Source organism: Amblyomma americanum, chromosome 1 (assembly GCF_052857255.1).
Source record: "Amblyomma americanum isolate KBUSLIRL-KWMA chromosome 1, ASM5285725v1, whole genome shotgun sequence".
Classification (NCBI taxonomy): domain Eukaryota; kingdom Metazoa; phylum Arthropoda; class Arachnida; order Ixodida; family Ixodidae; genus Amblyomma; species Amblyomma americanum.
Genome location: NC_135497.1, coordinates 535,553,886 through 535,573,558, shown reverse-complemented (window position 1 = coordinate 535,573,558; position 19,673 = coordinate 535,553,886). Strand labels below are relative to the sequence as shown.

At 48.7% G+C, this 19,673-nt stretch overlaps 1 protein-coding gene across 1 annotated transcript in view; it reads right to left on the bottom strand.

The window, feature by feature from the left end:
- Window positions 1-19,673, bottom strand: part of LOC144129205 (hemicentin-1-like) — a 414,526-nt gene that overhangs the window by 140,413 nt on the left and 254,440 nt on the right. Inside the window, exons 23-24 of the mRNA XM_077663195.1 lie at window positions 14,370-14,509; window positions 2,649-2,833 (exon numbers count right to left, since the gene is read on the bottom strand). Coding sequence (XP_077519321.1) covers window positions 2,649-2,833; window positions 14,370-14,509 — 325 coding nt within the window. The remainder of the gene's footprint in view (window positions 1-2,648; window positions 2,834-14,369; window positions 14,510-19,673) is intronic.

Here is a 19,673-nt window from a genome sequence, read left to right as displayed (position 1 = left end):
TACTCTTGACCGTAATAAATTAACAATCGCGGAATGCTGTCGTTGCCCCGCCGCGGAGGCTCAGTGGTTAGGGCGCTCGACTACTGATCCGGAGTTCCCGCGTTCGAACCCGACCGCGGCGGCTGCGTTTTTATGGAGGAAAAACGCTAAGGCGCCCGTGTTCTGTGCGATGTCAGTGCACGTTAAAGATCCCCAGGTGGTCGAAATTATTCGGGAGCCCTCCACTACGGCACCTCTTCTTCCTTTCTTCTTTCACTCCCTCCTTTATCACTTCCCTTACGGCGCGGTTCAGGTGTCCAACGATATATGAGACAGATACTGCGCCATTTCCTTTCCCCCTTCCCCCAAAACCAATTATATTATTATTATTATTATTATTATTATTATTATTATTATTATTATTATTATTATTATTATTATTATTATTATTATTATTATTATTATTATTATTATTATTATTATTATTATTATTATTATTAATTGGTTTTGGGGGAAGGGGGAAAGGAAATGGCGCAGTATCTGTCTCATATATCGTTGGACACCTGAACCGCGCCGTAAGGGAAGTGATAAAGGAGGGAGTGAAAGAAGAAAGGAAGAAGAGGTGCCGTAGTGGAGGGCTCCCGAATAATTTCGACCACCTGGGAATCTTTAACGTGCACTGACATCGCACAGAACACGGGCGCCTTAGCGTTTTTCCTCCATAAAAACGCAGCCGCCGCGGTCGGGTTCGAACGCGGGAACTCCGGATCAGTAGTCGAGCGCCCTAACCACTGAGCCTCCGTGCACTCGCGTCTTTAACTTTTGTGTGTAGGGCGATCCCGCCACCGTCTGCTCCTGTCCACCTTACACGCCGCCGCTCTGTTGCCTTGATGGGTAGCCATTGTCCCCTCCCGCTCCGTGTTTTCCTTTTTTTTTGTTTCCCTCGTCCGGGGTCGGCTCCCCGCGGCTTCGGGGTGGGCGGCGGGGTACAACACGTTTTTCTTTTTTATTTGTTCCCCCTTTTTTCCCTTTCTATCTGTGTCTTTTCTAGTATTCTTTGCCTCCCTTTGTTTCTTTTGTTCATGTGCCGTACATGTGTGCCAGTGCCAACTCCTTAAGAAGAGGAAGAAGACCCCTGTAACCTCAGTCTTGAGAAAGGACAGGCTCTGTCCGGAACGTCGACTCAAAATAAATCTATGGCTAAATGAAGCGTTTTCATCTTTGAATTTTTGCCTCTAGCAACCAAATACGTTAATCTTTCTATACTGCAGATATATATATATATATATATATATATATATATATATATATATATATATATATATATATATATATATTGTAATAAGAACACAGCACACTACTAATACAGCACACACAGCACACCAGAGCACAGCACAGTAATAAGCACAGCGTCACGAACAACCAGCCGAACCGTCCAGGCACAGAACAGAGACCGCGTTCAGTCCAGAGCACGCACGAGCGACCGAGCGTTCGGCGCTCAAGCTTCGGAGTGTTCGGCGCTCGAGCTTCGGAGTGTTCGGCGCTCGAGCTTCGCAATGTTCGGCGCTTCTCGTCGGCTTCTTCGTTGAGCGCCAGCCTCTGAAGATTCTAAAGCCCGTGTCCAGTCTTACAATATATATATATATATATATATATATATATATATATATATATATATATATATATATATATATATATATATATATATATATATATATATATATATATATATATAGCAGACAAGGTAAAGGAAATGAGGGGCTCGTTTGACAAACATATCAAGGAACCCACGTGGGTTCGGATCCCACCGGCGGCATGGTTGTTTTTCTGCTGCTTTTTAAGTAATTTTCTTTAAACCGACTGATTGGCACTACAAATTAAAAAAAAATTAAAAAAAGACATTCCCCTATACACCTTGGTTTCGGTGACTGTTGGCTTCCTTAATATGTTTGTCAAACGAGCCCCTCATTTCCTTTACCTTGTCTGCTAATAGCATAACGGGGGTCTCGGTTCTGGCAGTCTTGTTGCCATAGCAGCATAAGAGGGCTCTCGCACAGTTTCCGCCCTCGCCGTTAGATGACGTTCTACGTCACACTCGCGGTATTACAGGACGTGCTGCGTCCACAGCTATGGCCGAGGGTGGCGCTGGTGAACACTCTAAAGGTTCGCTTACACACAGTAAACATAAAAATACCCACGAAAGCAGCAGATTGGACAGCCGTCGCCGTAGCTCAGTTGGTAAGAGCACCGGACGCGATATTCGGAGTTCGTGGGTTCGGATCCCACCGGCGGCCTGGTTGTGTTTTCTGCTGCTTTATAAGTAATTTTCTTTAAACCGATTGATTTGCACTACAAATTAAAAAAAAATAAAAAAAACATTCCCCTATGCACCTTGGTTTCGGTGACTGTTGACTGTTGGCTTCCTTAATATATATATATATATATATACATATATATGCGTGTGTGCGTGCGTACGTGTGTGTGTGTGCGTCTACAAAACAGAAAGTTGATTAACATTCATGCTGAAAAATAGCACGAAAAGAACACGAAAGATCCGGACAGGTCGATTTAGAGAACTGCTAGTCTGTCTGCAGTAGCGCTTGCGTTCGTCGTCCAGTCCGTCGTTTGCGTTCCCTTCGCCCCATTTTTCACGATTACTATAACTATACCTCGGCTCCCGCAATGACAAGGTTCCCGCCTGCTTCGTGGCGAGCCCTCGGAGAATCCACGGGGTCTCCCTCCTTCGTCCACGTGACCAGCGGTGGCGGTTGGCCGTGGGCTTTGCAGGAAAGGACGGCCACGCCCCCTCTCTGGACGCTCACCTCGCTTACGTCATCTTCGATGTGCGGGGCCACTGCGGAGTCGTCCACGTGGGCCGAGTGAAGGCTTGCACAACACCCGCATCCAGCGTTTGACCACCACCACACCTCTTTGAATCTTTAAGCAATATTCAAGATAATTCCTTGCAGATGGTGGTCCAAAAGTCCCAAAAGATATAAAAATGCAGTAATTCCACAAGTAGAGACATTAGTGAAACGCGGTTTCGCAAAAAGGCACTGACTAACGTGGCATTTTTTAAAATAACATTTATCGGTGCGTTTCTCACCAAAAGGTGGCGCTTTGGCACCATACTGCCAGTTACTAATACATGGACGGATAGCCGAGGGATGTGTGTGTGTGTGTGTGTGTGTGTGTGTGTGTGTGTGTGTGTGTGTGTGTGTGTGTGTGTGTGTGTGTGTGTGTGCGTGCGTGCGTGCGTGTGTGTGTGTGTGTGTGTGTGTGTGTGTGTGTGTGTGTGTGTGTGTGTGTGTGTGTGTGTGTGTGTGTGTGTGTGTGTGTGTGTGTGTGTGCGTGCGTGTGTGCGTGCGTGTGCGCGTGTGTGTGCGCGTGCGTGTGTGCGTGTGTGCGTGCGTGTGTGCGTGCGTGCGTGTGTGTGTGTGTGTGTGTGTGTGTGTGTGTGTGTGTGTGTGTGTGTGTGTGTGTGTGTGCGTGTGTGTGTGCGTGCGTGTGCGCGTGCGTGTGCGCGTGTGTGCGTGCGTGTGTGCGTGCGTGTGTGTGTGTGTGTGTGTGTGTGTGTGTGTGTGTGTGTGTGTGTGTGTGTGTGTGTGTGTGTGTGTGTGTGTGTGTGTGTGTGTGTGTGTGTGTGTGTGTGTGTGTGTGTGTGTGTGTGTGTGTGTGTGTGTGTGTGTGCGCGTGCGCGTGCGTGCCCTTGAAACGGGTGGTGGCAGGCACTTCAGCTATCGGTGTTTCTTTTTCTGTATATTTTTCTAAGAAATCTTTCTAACCTAACGGTTTTAGGTACAAATTAGCCATTTTTATATACAAATTGTGTTCACTTTGATGATTAACTCATTTTTAATCCTTAAATTGTATACTTCTTCACCGCCCTGTTTTTGAGCCACGAATGCCTTTTGCTAACGTTAACCGCAGATTCATTCACGTATCTTTCTGATCTCTGAGACCTAGGGCCTCAGGAGGAGCGACTGCCAGTATCGACATCTGGAATGTCTACTGCCACATTATAGTAAAATATTAGTACGAAAGCACTCATACGCTCACTAACACCGACCAAGAATATTGTCACCTACGAACGTACGTAAAAAAACAATCAAATAAATATCCGCGACTGGGAGTCGAACACGCGGCGGCGCGTACAGATCAACCTCGGAAGCCGCTGCGCCAGAGAGCACTGCATATCGCCACAGCCGGGCTAGCCTCATGTTCACTGTAACAGACTTTCGTGCTCCGCATTGCACATCGTCGTGTTCCATCTGCGGCGCGAACAAATATCAGCATAACCTCGATCAGAGCTTAACCTGAGTCTAATGTCGCCGCCAGACGTGCCGACGCCCCATCAAAGCAAAACCATGAACCAATCCGGCTAAACACATGCTGTCGCATGTCTACTCGGGTTAGCTACTTTAAAACCCTACCAATTTTTTTTCCATTGTTTAAACGATTAACCGCGCACTGCACATGTCTTCTTCTTGGTTAATATTCTTTTTTGTAGCTCCGCGTTTTGAACACCATTATCTGGCTTCAAAGGGTAGGGCGCTGCGTCTTGAATTGAATTAGCATAGTAAGATTTTTTTCAGGATTTGCGTTTATATTTTTTAGACAGATGTAGAGTCGGCTTTGTTTTCATTGAATGTTACCACTTCTTACTCTGCGTTTTTAGCCTGGCTTTTAAACCTCTTCATTTCTCAGTACTTATTAGCTGCACACTTACTGAAACTGAACTGAAGCACTACTCAAAAGCTTAACCCGCCTGCTCACGGTGGCAAACGTAACTGTTATGCCAGGAAACGTTTTGTTCCTAAAATGAATCTAACCTTTTTGTGCATTTTCTGAAAATCGCATCGTGCTCCTGTCTCAGCTTTTCGAAATTTTGAATTTCCTTTCTTCTAGACTTTTCGATCTCTGTAAATCGAAAAAGCTATCCCCGCCCTCCCTATTTTGTCACTGCGTTTGATGAGCGTGACGCAGCTCAGGCTTTTTCCTCCCCCCCTTTACTTTCCTTTATTTAAATATACTCCTGGATATACCGCTCCCACTTTAGAAACACTGAAAAAAGGAGGAAAAGCAAAAGCGCCTCCGAGGCGCATACAGAGTACATATGCTAGGATCAAGGTACGCTTATGCATTATTGTGAACGCACTTCCGTTATATGGAGACTTTGAATGAAGAAAGAGGCTTTATAAATTATTTCCAACGAAGTTCTTATTGCTCAAGTTGTATCACGAAAAATAGTTTTGTTAGCTAGTGGACCAAGGGTAGCAATGGGAAGGTTCGAATGAAAATTGCGAATTTCGGAAAGAAAATGTGCAAACTTGCGCTTTACTTAGCAATATGTTTCAGCTATCAAACAATACAAGGTTAGTACACGACACCATGCTTACTTAGCAGTTCGTAAGGATGCCCATACGACGGCGGCGACAAGTATTATAGTCTCGTATTGTGCCTTTTTGCTTTCCATTCGGACCCAGCCGGAGCCTAGGCCCTATTACGAAAGATTGCGTGAGTGTGTTCTACATGGTAACGTGGGTGCATCTGATGAAAATTTAAGAACTATTTATAATCGGGTACTTTTTTCTTCGCTGCCACACATCAATGCGGAAAAAAAATTAAGCTCCACAGGAAAGGAAAGCCCTTGCACTCCTTCTTTGCGTTGTAAACATTAGGGCACGTGTTATTTCTTATTACTTGAACAACTCGTAGCCGCTTACTGTAAGGCGTGCTCACGACACAGGAAAAAGTGCGGTCTCATGAGAATGCTCTGCTGCGTTGTAAATTGAGCAGACACCACATGAGAGATTGTAATGCACATGGTGACACAATTTGACACCTTGCAGCAACATTCTTAATCATGTAAGAAAAGAGCAGGCTATGTGTTTGAGCACAGCACCCCGCGTTTCGAAGTAGGGTAATGCTGGCTATTGTCATTCGCATAAAAGTTTCAAGTTGCTCGTGTTGACTCCCACTATATTGCACACACTCTGTAAATGCCAACATTTCGAACAACCTTTGAAATCTATGCATCTATGTTCTCCTATCTGCCTATCACCACCACTTTCCATGGTAGTGTAGAGGAGTGGCCCTCAAGTAGCTACAAAACACTTGATCCCGCTCCCTCTCTGCACGTTGGTGCAGCATCAGTTCCTCAGTTGGCAAGGTTACCCAAAGCAAACTGTTTTCCTTTCTTTCCCTCACCTCCTTGTGATACCCAACCTCCAAGCATGGCCCACCTGACAAGTGCCTTGACAGTGGAACGAAAGCAGGCCTTCGAAGCAAGACTGCTTCAATCCAGCATCGGTTAAGAGCGACAAAGCTGCCCTACTGATGTATATCATTTGTTACAGCTCCACATCAAGCGTGTTGCAACACTTGGGTGCAATTTGCTCGACAGAGATTTATGTTAAGCCCTCTTTCTTGCGCGAGAGCTCCGTTATTATCCCTGGTGCTGTCAGCTTTCAGCAGCACACTGCCGTATCTGACATATTGATTGAACTGACTGCTGGAAAGACCAGCGACACGGGATCTTCAAAACGCCATCGTGTGCAGACTACGCAGATGCGGGCCGAGAAGTGCTCGGTGTTGCTCTGCATGCGCATTATTCGCCTCGTCGTAGCTGCACCGACAACACAGGCCCGCAAATGAAACTTTGGGAAACCAAAGCACCACGCAGTGATAGATGAATTGTAAATGAGAACTGACTCTTTGCGGCATCAACCACCGGGCACTCTCTGACATGAATTACCAGTATGTACTTGTTCCGAATACTTCTTTTAATCTTTGCAGAATTTTCACTATTTACGGGAAAAAACTGGTCTTCTGCCTTCTTTTTTTCTGGCATTCAAAATTACTAAAACTTTACGCCTCTAACCAAGGGGCGAGATATTTCTTGACGACACACAAAAAGAGCAAGTAACTCCTTACGCGGGTAAACTGATTGCAATGCGGAGGCAAAAAGTGCTTTGTATAACTGCGTGGTATGGTAATTTCTTAATGAATGGGATACGTGATTCATGTTACGCACAGACGCGAGCAAAACAAGAGCAGACAAAAACGAACGTGTGCGGGTTTTAATGTGCAGAAGCTGCAGCGGGGCTCTGCGAGAGAAGCGCCGCTATGTAGTTTCGCAATTAATTTACAGATCCTAGGAGAGACTTAACATGTCCGTTTTATATTAAGCTCCCGTTCTGCAGAAAATGCGGCGTCGTCGGCGTTGTGAGCGAAAAATCTCCGGAGAAGCAGCCAGGTAGGACACCTCGGTCACGTTACATGTGTCGCCATCACAACCTGCCCACCGGACTCTGAGAAAACTAACCGCAGTGGCAGGTGGCAGTTAAATTATTGACTAGTCACTCGGGAAGAGGAACCTGAGTCGCGCAGGCCCCAATGGTGGCAGCAGCTGTTATCGCAGGGCAGTGGTGCATCGCTTAACCGCTGCACCACTGGGCCAGGAGTAATGTGATGTGTCCCAGGGGTGCATTAATGTAAAACTGAGAAAGTCCTGCTCCCCACATAAGGGCATTAATTAACCCATTAACGCTATCACGTCATATCGTTAAAGAAGGAGCTTAAGTGGCCCCCAAATTTTTCCTTTCTTCCTTAACTTTGAAGCTGTGGCTGTGATGCCAGACGACTTGACAAACTTCATCTCAGCGAACTAGGATGGCGCCATATACGGTGTTACGTTTCGCCTTGAACGCGCGGTATAGCCGGCGCGGATGCAACGGACGCCGGGGCTTCGTTCAAAGTGGCGGTCATTTTGGCCCGTTCAGCGCTGCCGCAACGCCTCCCGCCAAGCGCGTCCAGGCAGGTTTCAATGCCACGTGTCTTCGTGTGTGCGTGTGTGTGTGTGCATGTTGGTGCCCACGCTTGTCAAAGCGCGGCAGCCGGGGAGAGGAGCTCCCCAACTGGGAGGCGAGGAGGTCTGACCGGCGCCGGCCCGGCGGACGCGTCACGTCACGTCTCAACGTGTCCGTGCGTCGCCGTCTCGTGCGCCTCATCCCGAGCCGTTCCTTCTTGCCCTCGACTCCGAGGGTATAAAGGCAGCTGCCCCGGACGCCAAAGAGGGGCTTCGATTTCTTCCGTCGAGTAACGTGGTCGCCCGTTTCTCCACTTCGGTCGACCTGACCGGCTGCTCTTTTGCGATGCTAGAATAAACAAGTTGTTCTGTTGGCAGTCGACTCATCCTTTGCCAGGACCTTCGGATGTTTCCAGCTGTGCCCCAGGCCGCCAGGCCAACGCTACCCTTGGGGCTTTCGACCCATTTGCAACAACTGGTTGCCAGCGGTGAGATCGCGACAACGGAGGCCAGCAGCGAAGATATGCGGTCAACTGTATGCTGAGCAGCACAACAACCATCCGGGAGCAGTGCAACGAGCCCTGTGTGATGACTGGTTGCCTGGAGCGGAACGACTGCGCTGAATTCTTGGCTGCGAGGTTTGGTGAGTGCGGGACTTTCTTCTTCTGAGTTTTGCCAGGCTTTTGTTAGTGTCAGAAACAGAGCTAGTAATTGTGGTTGTCGTTGCTGCCGCGTTAGTTTCCGGCAAGACAATAGTAGGCAGTAGAGAAAGCAGCATTCGGAGCAGCCATGGATTTGAAGTCGTTGCGCAAACCGAAATTGCTGGAGCTTGCAAGAGAGTTGGGTCTGGATGTCTCAGACAAACTCAGAAAACCAGAACTGCTAAGGGCTATTCTTGAGTTGGAGGCTGAGGATGACGAGCTGTCGGAATGCCTTGAGACCATTGAGGAGAGGAAGCAAAAACAGAAAGACGAGCGCGAACGTGAAGAGCAAAAAGAGAAAGACGAGCGCGAACGTAAAGAGCAAAAAGAGAAAGACGAGCGCGAACGTAAAGAACAAAAAGATAAAGAAGAGCGCGACCGTCAACACGCTTTGGAAATGAAGCGTCTCGAGGTAGAGATGGAACGCGCTCGTAATGGAAGTCAGGCACACGGTGCAGGAGAACGAGTATCGTTCAAAATGACTGACCTGATGCGGCCGTTTAAGCTTGGAGAGGACATTGGTTTGTTCCTGGTTAGCTTTGAGCGAACGTGCGAGAAGCAGGAGTTCTCTCGGGAAACGTGGCCACAGCGCTTGCTCACTTTGTTACCCGGCGAGGCGGCCGACGTAGTCGCTCGCTTGAAGAGAGAGGAGGCAGAGGATTTCGACCAAGTGAAATCGAGTCTGCTAAAAAAGTACAGGCTGTCAGCGGAGGCGTTCCGTCGGAGGTTTCGGGAAAATGAAAAAGGCAGAAGTTAGTCATATACAGAATTTGCCTACAGACTTATGTCAAACATGCAGGAGTGGCTCAAAGAAGAGAACGCGTTTGGTGACCACGAGAAAATTCTGCAGTGTTTCGGGCTGGAACAGTTTTATAGTCGGTTACCTGAGAACGTGCGGTACTGGGTCTTGGATAGGCCAGACGTTAGTACAGTGGCTAAAGCCGCCGAGCTAGCCGAGGAGTTTGTGACGCGTCGGGCTCGCGGAGCTAAGGACGGTCAAAAGGGTGAATTTGGCTCCAAGTCTGAGAGGCCGAAGTTCACAGCCATGAGAGCAAGGGGGGACACACGTAGTGCGGATGCGAGTGAAAGCAGTCCGACCGAACGTAAGGAGACGGTGGCAGCCGAAGCCGAACGCAGAAAGCGGTTCGAGACGAGGCAAGCGCGCGTGTGTTATACGTGCCAGAAGCCGGGTCACTTTTCGGCGCAGTGTCCAGAAACAGAAACAAAAGTCGTGTTTTTGTACCTATGCAGCACTGACGAGAACATGAAGCTTCTCGAGCCTTACATGCGAGACTTCCTCGTGAACGGGAAAGAGTGCCGAGTGCTTCGTGATTCCGCAGCTACAATGGATGTAGTTCACCCCTCTTACGTAGAACCCGATATGTTCACGGGCGAGTGCGCATGGATCAAGCAAGCCGTGGAAGCTCATAGCGTGTGTCTGCCCGTAGCAAAAGTGCTTATTGAAGGACCTTTCGGAGCAATTGAGACGGAGGCCGCAGTGTCATCTATGCTGCCCCCCCCCCCCCCCCCCCAGTACCCGTACCTATTTTCGAACAGGTCCGATCACCTCCTGCGCGAGAAGGGGCTTTTGTTTGGTGAGGCTAGCGTTCAGGCCTTAACCAGATCGAGAGTTCGGGAGCTCGCTGCAAAGGCGGTAGTTGCGGGGCCGACGTTGTCGAACCATGAAAAAGGGTCGGAGGCGCGGCAAGCTGATATTCAGAGCACGTCCGAACTGAATAAAATTGAGCCTGTAGCGTTGAAGGCACCAGGTACTGGAGAGGAAATGCCCGACACGGGAAAGTTAGAAGAGCTATCTGCAGATTTGCTCATCGCGCCTACGTCAGATGGACTTAATAGGTTGCTAAAAGTCAGCCGGTCGGCTTTGATAGCCGAGCAAAAAAAGGATGACAGCCTAGAAAACATGCGCTGCAATGTCAAGGAAGGTATCGCCAAGAAAAATGCTCGTTTTGTGGAAAGAGGTGGGGTCCTGTACCGGAAGTATCTAGACCGCAGGGGAGTGGAGTTCGATCAGCTGATCGTGCCTCAGTGCTACCGTCAGGATCTGTTGCGCTTGACGCATGGCGGTTCGTGGTCCGGACACCTAGGAGTTAAGAAGACTAAGGACCGTCTCTTGCAAGAGTACTATTGGCCAGGGTGTTTTCGTGACGCAGAACACTTTGTGAGGACATGTGACACCTGTCAGCGGGTTGGCAAACCAGGGGACAAATCGAGGGCGCCGTCGAAGTTGGTACCTATCATTACGGAGCCTTTTAGACGGCTCGTTATGGATACAGTGGGACCTCTGCCGGTAACAGCCACGGGGTGCAGACACATTTTGACTGTGATCTGCCCAGCGACAAAGTTCCCTGAAGCAGTGCCGCTTAAAGAACTCAGCTCAGTTGAGATAGTTAATGCACTACTGTCCATAATTGCGCGAGTTGGTTTTCCTGCGGAAATCCAGTCAGATCAGGGCACAGTGTTTACTAGCGCTTTGACGACAGCCTTTTTCGTAAGGTGTGGGGTAAAGCTGTTACACAGCTCAGTGTACCACCCACAGTCGAATTCCGTTGAGAAGCTCCACTCCGTCATGAAGCGCGTGTTGAGAGCATTGTGTTTTGAACAACAAAGTGATTGGGAGCTGTGTCTGCCTGGGCTGATGTTTGCATTAAGGACCGCGCCGCATGCGGCTACGGGGTTTTCGCCAGCTGAGCTGGTGTACGGTCGCTCGCTGCGGTCTCCGCTTCGCATGCTTCGAGACTCGTGGGAAGGCAGGGGCGACGACCCAGTCGTGGTCGAGTACGTGCTTAGGCTCCTCGAACGCTTAAGAAGGGCACAGAAGTTGTCAGGTGGAGCAATGGCAAAGACCCAGCAGAGGGCCAAGGTTTATTATGATCGGACAGCCAGGGCCCGTCGTATTGAGGTGGGCGATGAGGTAATGATATTGCGCACATCGCTAAAAAACAAACTCGACGTGCAGTGGGAGGGCCCAGCACGGATTATTCAAAAACTGTCGGACGTTAACTACGTGGTGAGTCTGCCAGGAAAACGGAAAGCACAGCAAGTTTACCACTGTAATCTGCTCAAACCCTATAGACAACGGGAAGCAGTAGTGTGTATGATGGTAAACGTTCCCGAAGAGCTTACGGTCGAGCTTCCGGGACTAGGCTCAGTGACGAACAGGGAAGACACCGATCAGGTCATTAGTGACTTAATCAGTAAAGCACCGCTGTCGCCTGAGCAGAAAACCGAACTACACCAACTCTTACTAGAGTTTCAAGGTCAGTTCTCTGAGAGGCCTGGTAGAACTTCTGTCCTTACTCATGAAATAGAACTTACCTCCCCAGAGCCAGTACGATCCAAGGCGTACCGGGTGTCACCCCGCCAGCGCGATATTATGGAGGCTGAGGTAAAGAAATTGCTACAGCTCGGTGTTATTGAGGCGGGTGAGAGTGATTATACCTCCCCTTTGATTTTAGTTGAGGTACCGGGCAAGGAACCTCGTCCTTACGTCGACTACCGCAGGCTTAATTCCATCACTAAGGATCAAATTTATCCGATCCCTAACATCGAGGAGCGCCTTGAGAAAGTTAGTAGCGCTCAGTTTATTTCCACTCTAGATCTTGTCAGGGGTTATTGGCAGGTTCCACTTACAGAAGAGGCTAGTAGGTATGCGGCGTTCATTTCACCAATGGGAACATTCCGTCCTAAAGTTTTGAGTTTTGGTTTGAAGAACGCGCCATACTGCTTTTCAAGCCTCATGAACAAAGTGTTGCGGGGACCGGAAGAATTCGCTTTACCGTGTTTAGACGACGTAGCGATATTCTCCGCATCCTGGTCTGAGCATATGGCACACTTGCGGGCAGTGCTAACCCGCCTGCGCGAAGCGGGCTTGACAGTCAAGGCTCCCAAGTGCCAATTAGCACAGGCCGAGGTTGTCTACCTCGGTCACGTGATTGGACAGGGTCGTCGCCGCCCCTCTGAAATAAAGGTGGCCGCTGTGCGAGACTTCCCGCAACCGCGCACAAAGACCGATATTCGGTCGTTCTTAGGTGTCGCCGGCTAGTATCAGAGGTACATCCCCAGGTACTCCGATATCGCGGCTCCCCTGACGGATGCTCTAAGAAAAACAGAGCCCCAAACAGTCGTCTGGGGCGAGACAAGGGAAAGAGCTTTCAGCGCCCTAAAGAGCGCCCTAACAAGCCAGCCTGTGCTACGATCGCCAGACTACACCAAAGGGTTCGTTGTTCAGTGCGATGCTAGTGATCGAGGCATGGGCGTTGTACTGTGCCAACGGGAAAATGTAGAAGTGGAACACCCCGTCCTGTATGCTAGTCGTAAGCTGACCTGTGGTGAGCAGGCGTACGGCGCCACCGAGAAAGAGTGTGCGTGTCTCGTGTGGGCCGTTCAGAAATTGTCATGCTACCTAGCCGGCTCGAGGTTTATCATTGAGACGGATCACTGCCCTCTCCAATGGCTTCAGACCATCTCTCCCAAAAATGGCCGCCTCCTGCGCTGGAGCCTCGCTTTGCAACAATATTCCTTTGAGGTGCGTTACAAAAAAGGGAGTCTCAACGGTAACGCCGATGGCTTAAGTCGAGGCCCCTAACGTAGGAATCCGCCTCAAAGTTGTTTGTTACTGATGTTTTCTTCCTCAGGCAGGATCTTTAACATATTGCATTTGCTTAGTGTCTCAAAGTGATGACGTGCTTTCTAGTGCAATTTTCCCATTTATGGACGCGTTCTGAGTGCTGCTTGACTACTGTAAGGAACTAGGCAGTAGTATAAAAGGGGAAAGAGCCTGGCAGAGCTTAGTGAGGGTTGTGTCGTGCTTGCTGACTGAGCGGTTGCGTTTCGGCGTAGTTCTAACGCTTGCTGGGAACGAGAACAAAAATGGCAACTCTCCCGAAGTCACTTTGCAGTGTCCTGTGTGAACCTGAACCTGAGAACGAGGCCTTCTATGTGCGCTGCGCTCAGGCAACGCAGAGGGACGACCGATTTCGATTACGAGCATCATCGAGCGACATCCCTCCGGACAGCGGATGCAGTCCCCTGACCATCGGTATCTCTATCTCCTTCTCCCGGCGGGGCGGTCTGTTACGTTTCGCCTACGACGCGCGGTATAGCCGGCGTGGATGTAACGGACGCCGGGGCTTCGTTCAAAGTGGCGGTCATTTTGGCCCGTTCAGCGCTGCCGCAACGCCTCCCGCCAAGCGCGTCCAGGCAGGTTTCAATGCCACGTGTCTTCGTGTGTGCGTGTGTGTGTGTGCATGTTGGTGCCCACGCTTGTCAAAGCGCGGCAGCCGGGGAGAGGAGCTCCCCAACTGGGAGGCGAGGAGGTCTGACCGGCGCCGGCCCGGCGGACGCGTCACGTCACGTCTCAACGTGTCCGTGCGTCGCCGTCTCGTGCGCCTCATCCCGAGCCGTTCGTTCTTGCCCTCGACTCCGAGGGTATAAAGGCAGCTGCCCCGGACGCCAAAGAGGGGCTTCGATTTCTTCCGTAGAGTAACGTGGTCGCCCGTTTCTCCACTTCGGTCGACCTGACCGGCTGCTCTTTTGCGATGCTAGAATAAACAAGTTGTTCTGTTGGCAGTCGACTCATCCTTTGCCAGGACCTTCGAATGTTTCCAGCTGTGCCCCAGGCTGCCAGGCCAACGCTACCCTTGGGGCTTGCGACCCATTTGCAACAACGGACACCCAGAGGCCTCTCCACGGTCAAAAAGTCCATGGAGGGAAAATTTGCTTCATCGCAATGAAACGGCAGAGAGAACAGGGGAGATGGCATTCCTAGGCGCTGCCGCTCAGGTTGGGCAGCAGGGCTCTTAGCTGGGCTTGTCGGGTGGCTGGTAGAGACAGTGACCGTTCAGGCAAAGCTTTCTCACCGTGCACAGCAACAGTAGTAGTTCGGCTGTCCCAACCCGCCTGGCTCCTGGCCGAGCACCGATATTCTCCAGCATCTCTGCTCTTGGCCACCGGTATCTTCAGCCCGCCGCCCGTCACGAATATGTACCGCTGGTCGATACTGCGAGTAGAAAGCATGTCATATTATATGAATTCAAACACGATATGACTTCGCGGCGCTATTTTAGTCAGCCATATCCGCATTTGGTGTGCAAACGCAAAAATATGTTCGGTCTTGCCATGAAGTGAAAAAGCGCCTTCGATAGCGGCGCCGCACCACTGAGCGGACCTGCTCAGAAGCCAAATTAAGAGGAATCTTGATATGCCTTCTGCCGCAGGCTCTACTGTTTTGAAACGATAGCGTATGGTTTGTCGTCTTGCAAAAACAATCTGATTTCTCCGTTAAAAAATTCCTGTTTGGTCGAGACGGTCATGACGTCATCAGCACCGCGAAATTTGAAATTATGCCGCTTAGAGTTTTCGAGTACCCTCTGTCGGATTATCACATAACATTTTATTAACTCCACATATTTGCCCACCTTAATCTACCCACTTATCCCCATCAATCGAACCTCATCCACCCCTTATTTCCAAACTAATCCGCCTTATTACATTCCAGGTGGGCCTACTTCCAAAATACCCCTTACAAAAATTTCTTTAGACTATGGATTGTCCATAGACTTCTGTCTATAGTATATACACCCTCTGTAGACAATCCCTAGACAACTGCCTATAGGCAATACAAATCCTATAGACAGTCTTTGGACGACCTATGGATTTGTGGCCATATATTTTTGTATACTTTTGTTTATGACAGTCTATAGGCTATGCATAGACAAAAAGAAATATCTATAGCAAGGCAATAGAGTCTATAGAGTGTCTATAGACCATTTTTGTAAGGGATGTAGTCCTTTAGAATATTTAGAGGTGGACCAACATCTCAAATTAAAAATTTTTATTTGCCACTTTGCGCAAAAAACATCCGCCGAGAAACTTAAGACTGCTTACGTGTGCAAATTCGGAAGGATTATGTCCCTGTGTGCATTGTTAACGCGCAAAGTTTATGCTTGCATTAAAGTTCTTTGCTGCCATTTTATGTGTTTGCGCACTGGTGGCGCACCCGACCGTAAACGTTCGGACACTCTCACTGCACGGCGACGTGGTTGGCTGAGTTTGCATGTCCTGGACGCGAGGCGTAGACGTTTGGTTGCGGTTTGTGCGTGTGTCACACACGCGAGTATGACACTACCCGGAAAGCTGTACGGTGAACGGTTGCACCACAGTTTCGATACGAAAGTTTAGGAAGGCATACAATTGAAGGTGCTGTTGTCGTCGGTCCGAATCCCTGTCGCAAGCTAGCCTTCAACTTGACTAGCGCATGTAAGCTATATGCAACGATAAATCGTATGACACCACCCGGAGCGCTCTACGACAAACGGCTCCGTCACAATTTCAGCAAGAATATCGGAAAAACTAGCGCCATATCGAGGTTAGCCAGTGGCGAGTCTATATAGACTAATAACATGCATAGGATTGCAGGAAGTTACGGTGCTCAGCTTGCTTTGTGCGTCATACGGCCACTCAATGACTTTCTCACATTAATCTCTCCATCGCTGGGATGTTAAATGCTTTCTCATTTAAAAAAAATCTTCCATGGAGGACTGTCTAAAAAATTGTCGGGTTTTAGCATAGCTAAACCGAGTAGACGTGCGAAAGCATGTGTTTAGCCTGACTGGCTCAAGGTTTTGCTGTGCTGGTTTATCGGCACGTCTGGTGGATGTATTAGGCTAAGGTTAAGCCTTGATCGTGGTTAAGCTGATCTGATCTGCAGTTCGCCCCCAGGCGGAATTCGATGAAGACGACGACGTGCAATGCATAGCGCGAGAGTGTGTTGCAGTTTAACACTAGGCGTGGTCGGCTGCGGCGATAGCATATATAGTGCTATCGTGCAGTGCTGTCAACGAGGCTAATCTGTTAGCGCCGACGCGGGTTCGAGACCTGGTGGCGGCATTATTTCTTTTATTTCGTCACCCTCAAGGTCAACTACGTCACAAGATTCTCGGTTGGGTTTGTCCATGTGAAATAGTGTTTCCGCACTAAAACCTGTCCTTGGCCAGCTTGACGGGTGTGCAATCCCTTATGTCGACAGAGAGGCAGCATCACCTATGCATACAGCCTTCCTGATTTTTAATAATATAGCGTGAGCGTCGACCAAACTGCTGTTCAGCGCCTTATAACGGCGATAACCGTGCAACACGGCTAGAATTCGCGCACGCGCATGAAGGGAGAGCGTCGTCTGCTGTGCTGCTCAGGTCACAAGGACACACGCCCCGTCACAATATCTGTTCGCAAAAAACCAGCTGGCAATAGAGCACTTGTGGACGACTAAAATGTCACACTGAGACGTGCATTCCGTCATTTTTTCTCTTTATTACTGGACGCGGCGCTGTCGATGCAGAGTTAAGATGAGAAAAAAAGGAAGAAGATACAGCAGCACGTGGAAACCATTGCCTGGAATGAGAACATTCTGATTTCGGTAAGCATTTCTATACCGTCTAGACCCTGAAAGACTGATTAAAGAGTAGGTTGGTGCCCCTTTTATCGTGTTCCTAATTCGCAGAGGGCTGCTCAAATCAGACAGTTCGCATTCCAGGGAATTGTTCCACGTGCTGCTTTATTTACTTCCTTTTATTTTTTCCTGTCTTATCTCTGTTTCACCAGCGCAGCCTCCCGTAATAGGAAAAAGAAGGAGGAAAAGCTCGTCTTAGTGTCACATCTTAGCCATGCACATGTGCTCTGCTGCCCGCCTGTTCTTAGCGAAAAGATATTGCGGCAGGGCGTGTGTCCTGGTGATCGGAACAGCGTTGCAGACGACGCTCTCCCTTCGTGTGCGTGCGTGAACTCTCGCCGTGTTGCAAGCTTATCGCCATTATAAGGCGCTGACCAGTAATTTGGTCGACTCTGCCGCTATATTTGTGTTGAGCTCAGACTAAGAAATCTTCGAACAAAGGTTATGAAGACTTTTTGCATTGCTCGGTTATAAATTTCATATATGTAAAGGATTGGTAGCTTGATTAAAGATCTTGGTTGACTGCATAATAAAAACGAGAAACTGCATAGTAAAATCAGACATTCTGCACCTATCCCACGCTGGCACGTTCGCGCTGCTTAGTTAAATCGGGATGTTATATGTATGTCTTGTGGGCTCTCGCATAATGTGGTAGTATGTGTGTGTGTGGCTAGAGCGGCACTCATTAAGGGAGTAGTGTTTCAGTAATTAGAAACGTGCGTGTCTGTTATGTGTGAGATTACGCGTACCAATGTAAGCTTGTGTAACGCGACATTGGTTTGTCATATGATCTAGCAACATTAGTACAGCAGGTGATTGGGTAACATGAAAATTTGATCAAGTGGGGTCGCTGATGGGACCTACTGACGCAATAGCATCATACCCTTCATGCGCAACCATTCCTAGTAAACGGAAGCACTTTGCTGTAACACCATACATACACAAGATTTGGTTTGGTTTGGTTTGGTTTATGAGGATTTAACATCCCAAAGCGACTCAGGCTATTAGAGACGGCGCAGTGAAGGGCTCCGGAAATTTCTACCACCTAGGGTTCTTTAACGTGCACTGACATCACACAGTACACGGGCCTCTAGAATTTCGCCTCCATCGAAATTCGACCGCAGCAGCCGGCATCAAACCCTCGTCTTTCGGGTCAGCAGCCTAGCGCCATAACCACTAAGCCACCGCGGCGGGTAGGAAGTGTGTGAATGAGCGACTGTGTGTATAGGTTTGAATTTGTCAGCAATTTGGATAAGGGCACATTTCATTAATGTCCCGGAGAATCTCATGCTATCAGGGACGCCGTAAAGGAGAGCTCCAGATAATTGCGACTTCCTGGGGTTATTTAACGTGCACTGAAATCGCACAGTACCCGGACTCCTAGTGTTTCGTCTCCATCGAAATTCTACCGTTGTGGCCGGGATCGAACCCGCGAATTTCGTGCACTGTGCGATGCCAGTGCTCGATAAAAGCCTCGGAAGTCGAAATTATCCACAGTCCCGCACGAAGGTGTTGCTAAAAGCCTGAGTTGCTTTGGGACGTTAGTCCAATAAAACCAAAACAATGTTCCATAATCCTGTTTGATGACACATTTAAAGGTAGAAACATTTTTCGATAAGGGGAATATGCTTGAAATGTTAGGAAACGGGGCGAGAAAGATCGCTTGCAGGGAATATTTTTACTAGTAAGTCATAAAATTTTAAACCCTTTCTTGAGAAATGTGTTGTGATAGAGAAAATATAGGATAACAAGAGATGTAAATCAAGCTGCAAACATACACACAACAGGAGGCAGATGCGTCTGCACTCCATCCATATTCCTACGTGGTAAGGAGCTCGCGTTTCCAAGCTATTGATACCGTTCACACACTTGATAAGATGTCATGTTCTGGCGTGTAAATATGCTGCTTGAGAAGAATAAAACTTGGAAGCTAGCGCTCGTGCTGTTCGTGTGCGTTTCCGTGTCTTCGTCTTGTGTTGCACTACGTTTTCTTTATGTTTATCTGACTTGCCACGATGTGCATTGCAGGGTAACGAAGATAAATCAGCCCAAAAGACAGCTTGTTTTACACCAACTGCTGTTAGCGCCACATTTGCGAGTTTCTCGGCATAGTAATGGTAGCACGGTGTCCACAGAGAGAAGGTAGGTAGGCAGGCCTCAAACAATGCTGGCACATACCCACTGCGGGGAGTGGCCAAGACACAGGCGGTTAATTGCTGAATACAGGAAAGTTTTGACGGGAAAAGGAGTGGTACTAGCATGTAGAGTGATAGATTGCAAGACGCAAGGACAGGGGTCCTGTTAACTTGGAGATCGAAGACGGGACAATGTCTTCATGTGCATAATAATATACAATGCCTGTAATGTTTCAATGTCGTACAGACTGAGAGCGGGGAAAAAAGAAATTAGAATGGGAGTCGCTGCGTTTCTTGAAGGAAATTTTTCACAGCAGAACGCAAACTCCTGTCGCTTCGTCCAAGCAAAGAAGCGCCAATGGAAAGAACATCCGCAGAGGACACATGCAAGCCCAGTTGATGAAATTGAATTTGAAAAAGACGCTTCCTCAAATGAGAGAAGCGGCGACAAAACAGGAGTAAGTGATCTATTGTCTCAGGTTCGGCACAAAAAGGGCACAATGGGGAAGCCGCCAGGCCAGATCTGTGAAGGTAGAAATTTAGAAGGGGAACCCGGCAACGCAAACGCGTGAAAGAGACCT